Source organism: Gordionus sp. m RMFG-2023, chromosome 1, assembly GCF_954871325.1.
Source record: "Gordionus sp. m RMFG-2023 chromosome 1, tfGorSpeb1-WG-v2, whole genome shotgun sequence".
NCBI lineage: Eukaryota > Metazoa > Nematomorpha > Gordioida > Chordodea > Parachordodidae > Gordionus > Gordionus sp. m RMFG-2023.
Window position 1 is genome coordinate 37,220,099 of NC_088775.1, and position 11,312 is coordinate 37,231,410.

General features: G+C 24.9%; 1 protein-coding gene across 2 annotated transcripts; it reads left to right on the plus strand.

Annotated features, from left to right (window-relative positions):
* Nucleotides 1-2,465: 2,465 nt before the first annotated feature.
* On the plus strand, nucleotides 2,466-9,009 carry LOC135922791 (GTP-binding nuclear protein Ran). 2 transcript variants are annotated; one of them, XM_065457262.1, is made up of 6 exons: nucleotides 2,466-2,603; nucleotides 2,646-2,730; nucleotides 2,774-2,899; nucleotides 3,161-3,348; nucleotides 5,023-5,193; nucleotides 8,509-9,009. In XM_065457262.1, the coding sequence occupies exons 1-6, from the start codon at nucleotides 2,571-2,573 to the stop codon at nucleotides 8,551-8,553; spliced, it is 648 nt and encodes a 215-aa protein (XP_065313334.1). In that variant the 5' UTR covers nucleotides 2,466-2,570; the 3' UTR covers nucleotides 8,554-9,009. The 2 variants fall into 2 exon arrangements, with proteins under 2 accessions (XP_065313334.1, XP_065313335.1); XM_065457263.1 differs by having other exon boundaries at nucleotides 3,161-3,243.
* The last annotated feature ends 2,303 nt before the right edge of the window (nucleotides 9,010-11,312 follow it).

The window sequence follows — 11,312 nt, forward strand, 5'->3', positions numbered from 1 at the left end:
TTTTTATTTCATCTTCGTAATTAGTGTCAACATTTGCTATAAATTTATTTAAAATATTTTTGAAAGCATTGATCCATGTACGTCCCAACAAGGCATTTTTACTTGATTCGATGACTACCGCTTGTAAATATTTTGAGATACCTTCATAAGTCTCTTTGACTTGAGTGGTGCCGATGATCTTGATTAAATCTCCGTCATAAGTGGTGAGTTGTAGCTCGGATTTCTTAACATCTCTAATACCAAGTTTTTTAGCCAGACCATGAGGTATAATAGTAAGTTTAGAGCCTGCATCAACTTGCATACAAGTAACAATATCGTTCACTTTTAAGGTAGTCATAATTGCGTTATATTTGTTACTGAGCATGTCACCAGATAAGTTGTTAACACTGAAATCATTATCATCTTTGATCTTTGTAGAGTCAACTTTCTCTTCAATAATTTCTTCAATATTCATATTAGAATCATTGTTGTATTGTATTTGCTTTCTATTATTGTTGTCCCTATAATTATTTGAGTTATTGTTATATTGTATTTGTTTTCTCTGATTATTGTCATTGCCTCTATAATTATTTGAATTGTTGTAATAGGATTGGTAATTGTTACAATTTCCATCACCGTATTGGATCTGTTTTCTTTGATTATTATCACGCCATGTATTATTTCTACCATAATTAGATTGATTATTATTGTTATAGCGATAGTTATTGTAGTTATAGTTTTTATAATTATCGTGGTATCTCAAATTATTATTACCGTAATTCCTATCATTGTATCTAAAATTATTATTGTAATTCCCATTTCTATTTCTATTTCTATTATCATAATTATTTTTGTAATTATTTCTAAAATTATTATCAGGTCTAAAATAATTATTGTTGTCGTTTATATTTTTATTGTAAAAGTTTTTTAATTTATATTATCATCTGACTTATCGCTAATGCTGTCTAACTTGATCCCTAACTCGACCATCTCATTTAAAGTTAAGTTAATGTTTTTACAAAACTTATATTTTATCTTATCATTTAAAGTAGAAGTACGTAATTTTTCTTTTAATCTACTGTCGTCCGAAAAATTACATTTTTTATGCAGTTTCGATACTCTAATGTGCCACAGCATGAAACTCTCAGACGAGTTCTGCTGTAATAAATTAAATTTATTAATTAAAGTATTATAATCTTGCGCTGGTAAAAGGTAAGTTAACTTTTTAGTCACAATTTTAAATCTAGTATGTCGGTATCAGAACAAATTAATTTAATATTGTCAAAAACTTCGTCAGATAAATTATTAAGCAAAGTATTCATTTTAATAGAGTCCGATAATGTGCTGGTCGAAAAATAATTTAATATTCTGTCTAAATAAATCTAAGTAAGTGGTCCCACTAACTTAGAAATCTTATGTATAAACTCTAGTTTTATTTCCATATTTTATTAGTAAAACATATGTATAGAAAATTATAACATTTTATATTTTAACATTTTATATTTTGATATATAATTTAATTCAATGAATTCTGACTCATTGTATTAATAACTCAAAACAATTAATCATGTCTTTGAGGTTTACAAACTCAAATAAAACATCTTCGGTACCCCGTATTCTAAAGTAATTCACATCACAGTTATAAGTTAAATCAAACAATATGTCGTAAATAGAAATTTCGTGAGGAATGTTGATTAATTTAAAAGCAAACATGATAAAAATAATATCACAATGATTTTACCTTTTTTTTCTTCTTTATATAGAAATTTAGTTGCTTTTTATTTGAGTCTTGCTTTCTTAGATTTTCTTCTCAAAATATTTCACCTATAAAAAAAGTAAATAAATTTTTTTATAAATTATAAATATTATTTACCAGGATATAATAGTTGCTTTTTATTTGAGTCTTGCTTTTTATAAAAGATAAATAAATTAATAAAAATAAATAAATCCGTAGCGATGACATGACGTAGCGATGACATGGCGTAGCGATGACATGACGTCACAATGACGTAGTGAGGACATCGGAAAATTATAAAATAGATGTTGAAAAAATAAAAAATACATTTTTAAATAAATCGAATAAGTTAAAAAATAAATGTTATTTTTAATATAACATCTAAATATTTATAATATTAAGTTAATAAAAGCAAATAGAAATTGAAGTTAATACAATCGGACTTACTTCAAATTTAAATGCTAATAAGAACTAAGGAAATAAAAAACTAATCAAATTTAAATTGTTATATAATGAAAATAAAGAATTCACCTTAACCATAGATAACGAAAAGGATTTTTATTATTAGAATAAATACCAAGATTTTATTCCCAAAGCTAATAAAATTAGATTAAAATATTTTGGCGTTATAAATTTGTGATTTGTTATATTTATTTTAAAATAATAATATTATTAATATATTTTGCTATAAATCTACTTATTTATACGAATAATTGTAACTATTATAATTTCCGAGTTTTTTTTTAAATTATTAAAATAAATATGAATCCAATTTTTTACAAAATATTATATAATCCGCCTTTCTGAATATTTTCAAAACGTAAACGATTGTATAAAACTTATATATGCAAATATAATGGCACAACAAAATGATATGCCTACGTTTAAAGTAATTATTTATATATTTTCTAGTTTGTAAACTTTTAATTAGCTTGTACTAGTAGGTGATGGCGGTACTGGTAAAACAACATTTGTAAAGAGACATTTGACTGGCGAATTCGAAAAGAGATATGTCGGTAAGTATTGCGCATAATTTTTCTAATTCCGAATGTTTTATAGCTACATTGGGTGTTGAAGTGCACCCCTTAGTGTTTCACACTACTCGAGGTCCTATACGTTTTAATGTTTGGGATACCGCAGGGCAAGAAAAATTTGGCGGTTTAAGAGATGGTTATTATATTCAAGGTAATCCAAGATTAAATTGAAATTTTATTTTTATCACTTTATTTTCAGTTAAGTAAAGCATAATTTTTTTTAGGTTGTTATTTAAGTTATTAATTTAACAATATAAGTATAAATCATATTTTTATATCCCTTTTTATACAATGATTTTTCTCATAACTTTATGAATAATTAAAATATTCCAAACCTATGGCTTTAATAATTAAATGTATATTATTGCTAAATATATAAACAAAAATAAATTTGATATTAATTTAATTCCAGGTAATTGTGCTATAGTTCTTTTTGATGTGACATCCCGTATTACATATAAAAATGTACCTAATTGGCACCGAGATTTAGTTAGGGTATGTGAAAATATCCCAATAGTACTTTGCGGTAATAAAGTTGATATAAAAGATAGGAAAGTTAAAGCAAAATCTATAGTTTTTCATCGTAAAAAAAATTTACAAGTACAATTTAATTATCATTAATATTTTTACATATTTATAAATCATTTGGATACTGTATTAATAAAAAAATAATTTTTCTTAATTTGAGAACCATTGAAACCAAATTTTGTTCATATAAAAAAGCACTTACTGATTATCAATATCAGCTAAAAAAAATTTATCATTACCATAAGCTATACCAAATTATTCAAATCTTTAAAAAAGTTGAACAATTTTTGATTCATTTTATTAGAGATCACAAAATATAATATATTTTTAAAATTATTAGTATTATAGGTATTTATTTTATTATTATTATTTAATAATAATAATCTTGAGTTATAAAGTTCTACAAAAAAATTAAATATTTATTAGAGTAAATCGATTTCTATTTTAGTGAGAATATTAACTCAAATTGGCCAATTCTATGAATTGTTAATAAATATGCCACTTCTCTTAATAGACATGGTGGGCAATTTTACTAACTTGAGGCCAGAATCTGATTGTTTCTTATAAAAGTACTACTTTCCACATAATTTGCTACATGCCACTTTTACTTCTGAAATTTATAATATCATTTGAAATATTTTGATCATCAACATATTTCAATAAATCACTATGAGTGCGATGATTTTCTTGATATTGAGAACCTATTAAATAAGCAGCATTGTGATCACATACATTTTTTATTGTTTTTTCTTTTTTCAAACATATTTTTATTTTTTTCTTCAGATTTTTTAGAGTAATTAACCATGTTAAATATTCTCTTCAATTGACTGAATTTGACTGGTTAATTGATTAACTTGTCAACCCTGTTATAACGAATTAATATTCTAGATTTTATACTGGCTATATGTAGAATAATATATATTTTAATAAACCTGTTAGAATATGATGTATTTAGTAATACAGTGGGAAATGGAAATTGCTTAAATGAATAAGTGAAATGTGGTATGTGCGGATTGACATTTTGATGAAACAAAATATTATTGAGGATATTTCAAATATTTAATCTTTGGGCCTTGGGTAGGGCTACCTCTTATGACCCAAACCCTAGCCTTGTCTAAGCCAGAGTGTCTGGCCTTGGACATCTCTTGCAGGGCTATGGGTGATGGTACTAATTAAATATTGAGTATAGATGAAAATATATATAATAATGATTATCATGGTTTATATATTATATTAGTAAGAATTAAGAAAATATATAATCAGTGAATTATAGTTTTATACAGATTTCTATATAAGATTAGTTAATTTTTTAATTTGTGTTTACCTTCTGATGATTATGAATCATGAACATTAAAAGAGTAAAAATTATTCTGTTGATAATGATTATTACCTTTAAGTTTGTATAAATTTTTTTTACTTGATCAAAGAAAATTTTATATATTGAATACCTAATTATTAAAAAATGACAGTTATGTGACTTTTTTCCTTGATTATTTTAGTTATGAAAAAATTTTAATTTCATTTAAAAATTCAATGGACAATTTTGAAATGAATTTTTCCCCTGCAAGGTTTAAAAAAATGAATAATTATATTCTTTTTTTAAAATTGAATGTCAAATAAAATAAAGTATTTAGTAAATGCTTTATTTTATTCTCTCAGTATTCAAAATTTAATGTGTGTTGTAATGCTATCTACATATTTACTAAATTGTAAGATTAATTTAAAAAATATATATTTTAAAATTAGTATTATGACATCAGTGCAAAAAGCAATTACAATTTTGAAAAGCCCTTCTTATATTTGGCCCGCAAGCTTTTGCAAGATCCTAATCTGGAATTCGTTGCCATGCCAGCTCTTGCACCACCTGAGGTTCCTTTAGACCCAGAATTATTGAATCAATATGAACAAGAACTAAAGGTGGATTATATTATAATATATTTAACAAGATAAAGGCACAATTTCTCGTTAATTGGATAATGGTTCTACAAAATGGGTTTATCACCTAGAACCATTGTAGACCAAACCTGATTTTATAATATAATTAGAATCAGAAATATATCATGCAAAATAATTTTTATAATTGCAAAGAAAATTAAATAAACTTTTTATGATTGTAGAAAAACAGGATCTCTAAATTTGTTTTTTTATTATGCTGTGTTTATGCTTTATTCATTTTTTATTTGTAAAATTCAATTACAAATCCATGCTTTGTTTATTTATAACCCTTGTTTTTGTAATAATATTTTTAAATGTGAAATTCAGTTGCATGGGAATTATAATTAATATTTGCTTTGGACTTGACAAATTTTTGTAATATAATGCAGGACTTATTTTTTGAATCTAAGGTTTCAAACTTTTTGGTACCTTATAGTAGGTTATCAGAAAAATATAATACATTTTACTAACATGGATCGAAGTCTTAAAGACCTATAATTAATATATTAAGAATTTGAAAACTACAAATTTTTAGTTTTCTGTGTTTTTAAAGGCCCAAATACTTTTCTTCAATATATTTTTACACTATTTTGGATAAAAATAGCTGTTTTTTTTGTAAGCTCATATATCTTTAGGTATTGACATTTAATCATAAATGATGATAGAAAATACCATTCCTGATAAAATTAATTTTCTTTGATTCCAATCCTAATCTAGTTTTAAATCAAATATCGTTTAAATTACATTCAATGCTGCATTTTTCTCCTTTATCAAGATAAAATATTTCAGCAGGCTCACTGTCATAGCTTAAAATTATTAATTAACAAATCGATCACGATTCAGCCGACCCCTTTTAAAATTGTTAAAAATTTCTGAAATTATTTAGATAGTTAAGAAAATGAGAAAGCCGTTTATTTTAGATCGCTAGCACTCTGGTTCCCGAGATATAGGGACTCAAAGGTGCAAAAAAGAGCCACTTTGGAATCTGTAAAATTTTTAAAATGCTTATATCTCAAAAACTATTTATAGTAAAATAATATATCAAATTGTAGGTAAAAAAATCTCTAAAGAGCTATCAAAAAACAGGCGCCAATTTGAGCCGTTAACTTCTGGATTACCTATTTTACTTTACCTGTGTTTTTAAGCAAAAAAGGGAGTTTGTTTTCGAATTTTTTTTATTGCTTTTTATTTAGACACCTTAATTAATGAAAAAAATAGATGGCGCTTTATGAAATTACGGATTATGGTTAAAATTTTGCTGCTAACTTATCAATAACCGGATATTTTCACTTTTTATACTAAAAAATTTTGAATTTCTATTAAATATACTAATTAAATTGAGGAGCAGAGTGGGAATATGCCCTATAGACACTTAATAATGTAACAAATTTCCAATAATAAATATCTTTCATATAATTTTTTTAATTTTTAAGGTATCTAGAATTTCATTGAATTTTTCATCATTTGATGAAGATAATAGTATAATTTTAGTTGAAACTTTTTTTCTTTGAATATTTCTTTTCACATAAGCATTTTCTTTTAATGGGAGATTCCCCATTTGATTGTAGGGATATATTAGTGTTATCAATAGCCTCTTGATTAATTATATGAGGGGAATCAATATCTACATTGTCATTTGAAGTATAAGGAATGTTTGCTAATTTTTGTCGGCATGAAGAGCATATTAATATCTAAATTGAATAGTAAATTTTTTTGGGTCATCCAGGGTAGAATCTTTCTTAGATTCTCGTGATAATAAGCATGTCTCTGTAGATTAAATGGGTTGCAACATTATCTGTGATATAGAATAAAATTTTAATTGATCTGCACCTAGAATACATGTTTTTGCATTCTCCAAATCCAGATTGTTATTGGTAGACAAACTATAAAATTAATCTGAACGGACAGGTCAAAATTATTTCTCAGAAAGAGAGATCGTTTTAAACAATTTATTTTGTAAAATATAATCGAATATATGCCTAATATTTTTACTGCAGCTGTTATATATTATCGAGCTAATAAGTCATTCGCTTGCTATAGTAGCAAAGTAGAGATCTAAAAAATGTAAAACATTTTAATGATAGTGGGAGGGGGGGGGCAGTACTGGAAATTTTTATCACAATTCTAATAAACGTATCAATATTTTCATTTTCCTTAAGAAAAATATTTTTCAACCATTAGCGATATCTACTTTTTTCTTCAATTTTTGATAAAAATGTATATCGGAAAAGTCGATAGCGTCGCCAAGGTTTTGACATCGTATATATATTTGTAAAAATTTCGAAAGTAAACTCTATTTTGCTTAAAAATACAGGTGAAGCAAGATCGGTAAACCGAAAGTTAAAGACTCAAATAGGCGCCAATTTTTTTTGATAGCCTTTTAGAGATTTTATTTGTCTACAATATGATATATTATACATTTTTTTTACTATTAATAGTTTTTGAGACATAAGCATTTTAAAAATCTTACAGATTCCAAAGTGGCTCTTTTTTGCACTTTTGAACCCCCTATATCTCGGAAACCAGGTACTAGCGAGCTAAAATTAACGGCTTTCTCTTTTATATCTATCTAAATAATTCCAGAAAATTTTAAAAAGGGGTCGGCCGCCTTTTTTGATCGATTTGACATAAAATGGCCCAGCCCATATGCATTACGTGAATTATTAAAATATGGGATTCATACTGAGGCAATTGTTAAATTTGGAAAATTTAATTTGAACAGAAATATATTACATTTATAGGTATTTCAGATAATCTTCACAAATCTTTTAACCACTTATTTTTTCTTATAAGTTGATAAAGTTTATAGTGAAAATTATCGGAAATTCAGGTCTCAAATTAGACTTTCCAAATTAAAAATCGACATCTTGAAAGATTCCGAATCTTGATAGATTCAATATTCCAATACCACATATATAACGCACTTTATTAGAGGCAAATTTTTTTTATAAATGACATGGTTTCAAAAAATTAAATTAATTATTGCATGAAAGATTCTTTTTTACAAAAATTTTAATTAATGGTTTTATAAAATAATGACTGGAACTCAAACATATAAAATAATAGTTCATTCATTTTTTATAAATTTTTGAATTAATTTATAAAATGACTAGAACTAAAAAGTAATTGATAAAGTTGAGGGACAACATTAGTAGTGATTGGGGAGAGGAATTAATTTAGTTGTAAAGAGGTAGGTTAAAAAATATTTGTTAAAAATAGTGTTTGTAATGTTTATGGAAAAAGTCAATTATAATTATTATTTTATGCTATGATAATTCTTTTTTAATAAAAATATAGGCTGCTCAATCTGCAGCATTACCTGATGATGATGAAGATTTATAAAATGCGGATAATATCAATAATATGGCCTAAATCATTCGTTTTTACAAAATTTAATTTTTAAGTTTATAATATTTTAATACAAATATATGTGATGACATAACCAATATGAAATAATTGTTTTATTTGTTAATAAATAGTGTTTATAATGATGTTAATTTATATCACAAGATTTTTTGATTCAAAATTAAATCTTTGAATATTCCTACTTAATTAATTGTATGGTTAATATTTATTTCACCTATAACCCTTCAATGGTATAGTACATGTGTGTTATAACAGCGTTCCTACACTAATTAGAATTATTCATATTTATATAAAATTTTAATTATATTGTACACAATTTGCATAAAAATATATTATTGTTATTGGATCAAATATGAAACTATTGTAAATATAAAAATTATTGTAAAATAACTCGATTGTATAGGCAGGCGTCAATAATAATTTATGGGTCAATTTATATTCTATCAACATGTCATGCATTGTTTTCACTTTTTAGTAGGATTTTTAAAGAATCATAGTTAGACTGTTTTAAAAATATAGTACCCTTTTATATTCTAGATAAAACAGGACAAACCTACCTCATTGATTTCCTAATTGGCGTCTGAGCTGCACAAACTACTTTAAAAATTCGTTTTATTTAATCATATATGGCAAGTAACAATTTAATTAAATACCTATTAGTTAATTATCATTTAGCATATCATAAAAAATGAATATATTAATGTAACATTAGGTTAGCTAAAATTCTGAGTTTGATATAGTAAAAAAAATTCTATTAAAGCTACTCACCTGGATGAAATTTTATTCAGAATATTTATCTTGCTTGAAAGGAAATGAATGAAATATTTTTAGGAATTATCATTTGAATAATAAAATGCATAATTTATTTTTAATATTATAAAATAATAAAACATTAAAAAATATTTTTTACGTATTTGAGATCTTTTGAATGATCATGGATTTTAAAATAATAAAATTTCAAACATCCAAACCTTGTTTTAAGTCACTTATTGTTTGACAAATTATAAATATAATTAGTTTAACAATCTATCACACTTGATTATGTTATGCCTACAATGGAATTCCTTATATATTTAGAGCTGCACATTTTTATTTCTTATTGTTATATTTTTTGTAAAAGCTCAAACGTCTACATTTCTTAAAAAAGCTTGATTCTAAAAGGGAATTCTATTTTTGAATTTTACCATTTGTAAACATTAATATATATTATTGTCCTCCAATTCTTATATAAGAACTGCTAAATAAGACAACCATGATCTTTAACAAAACTTATTAAAAATAAGGTGTGGGGGGATTTAGTAAATACAATTAACACAATATTAGAATATCATAAGATATGCAAACGTGAACTGGAATTGGCCAAAATGCGGTTTATAAAATTTAAAATCTGGACCAAATTTTAAAGAAGTGATTAATCATTGAGAATTGTTTTTGAATATTTTGGACTGCATTGTAAAATAATAGGAAATCTCAGCCTGAGTTTGAAAATAATTATTTTACAAATCCATTATGCGCATGATAATGATTTTTTTACATCTTGCTTGGCCGCACCTAAAATTTCGATCTCTACAAGTTTTGTTTTCATAAAAATGAGATTTTGTGTAAAAAATTTTAAAAATATCTTATTAAATCTTAGTCAAAATCTTTTAGTTTTGCAACTAGCTTTTTAAAAATTTAATTATTTTATCATATTTGATTCTTTGAAAATTATATAAATTTAATATTTTATTCAATTTAGATGTTACATATACATCATATAATATAAAATCTATTGGTAATTGCAATTATACTACATAAAAATTATGAAATATTTATAAAATATTACTTTAAAAGATACTTTTTGAATGGATCTAGATACAGATACATCATCTAAAAACGTAGCTAGACACATACAATTTTTATAATATGTACAGGGTTCACCATTTTCTCGAACAGAAACTCTTATTATGAGAGCATAAAATATGTATACAATATTTTTATTCTCATTCAATTCGAATATTATATATAATAATAAAAAAATGCCAATTAGAGATCTGAAAGTAGACTCGGCCCGAACGGGCTTCGGGGCCAGGCTTATTTTTTTGAAAAAAATCGGGATCATTTGGGTCGGGCCTAATATATTTAAAAAAATTCGGGTCGGGCTTTGAATTTTTTTTTAAATATATCCAAATTTATCAATTTTATGTTGCTTTTTTTATGTAAAATAAAAATATTTTATTTTATTTATAGAAACTAGACGCCATATATAACATATATCTTTTATTTTGCATAAAAATATTTGATTTTATTTATAGAAACTAGACGCCATATAACATATATCTTTTATTTTGAGTAATTATAAAAATTAATTTCTATATTAAAATAAATTCGGGATGGGCCGGCAAAACTTTCTAAACGGGTTTGGGCCAGGCCTGTAAAACTTTTTAAAAAAATTTCCGGCCGGGCTTGAAAAATTAGGCCCGATCCAGATCAGTAATGTCAATATCCCTATTTTTGTCATTCTTTCGAACAAATTCTCATTTGAAACGAGCATTTATTTAAAAAATTTTTTTTTACATTAGACTTATAAATTCTTCATTAAAAGTTAGGTGAATATCTAAAATTTTTTTAAAAATTAAAAATTTATTTGCTTATTTGTGCATCAATGGTGTCGTTTTAAAAATAGGCGTTATGGCAGGTCCGTGAAGTTGGCAGATTGAGGATATATTAACAAAACCTATGCCAATATTTAGTCT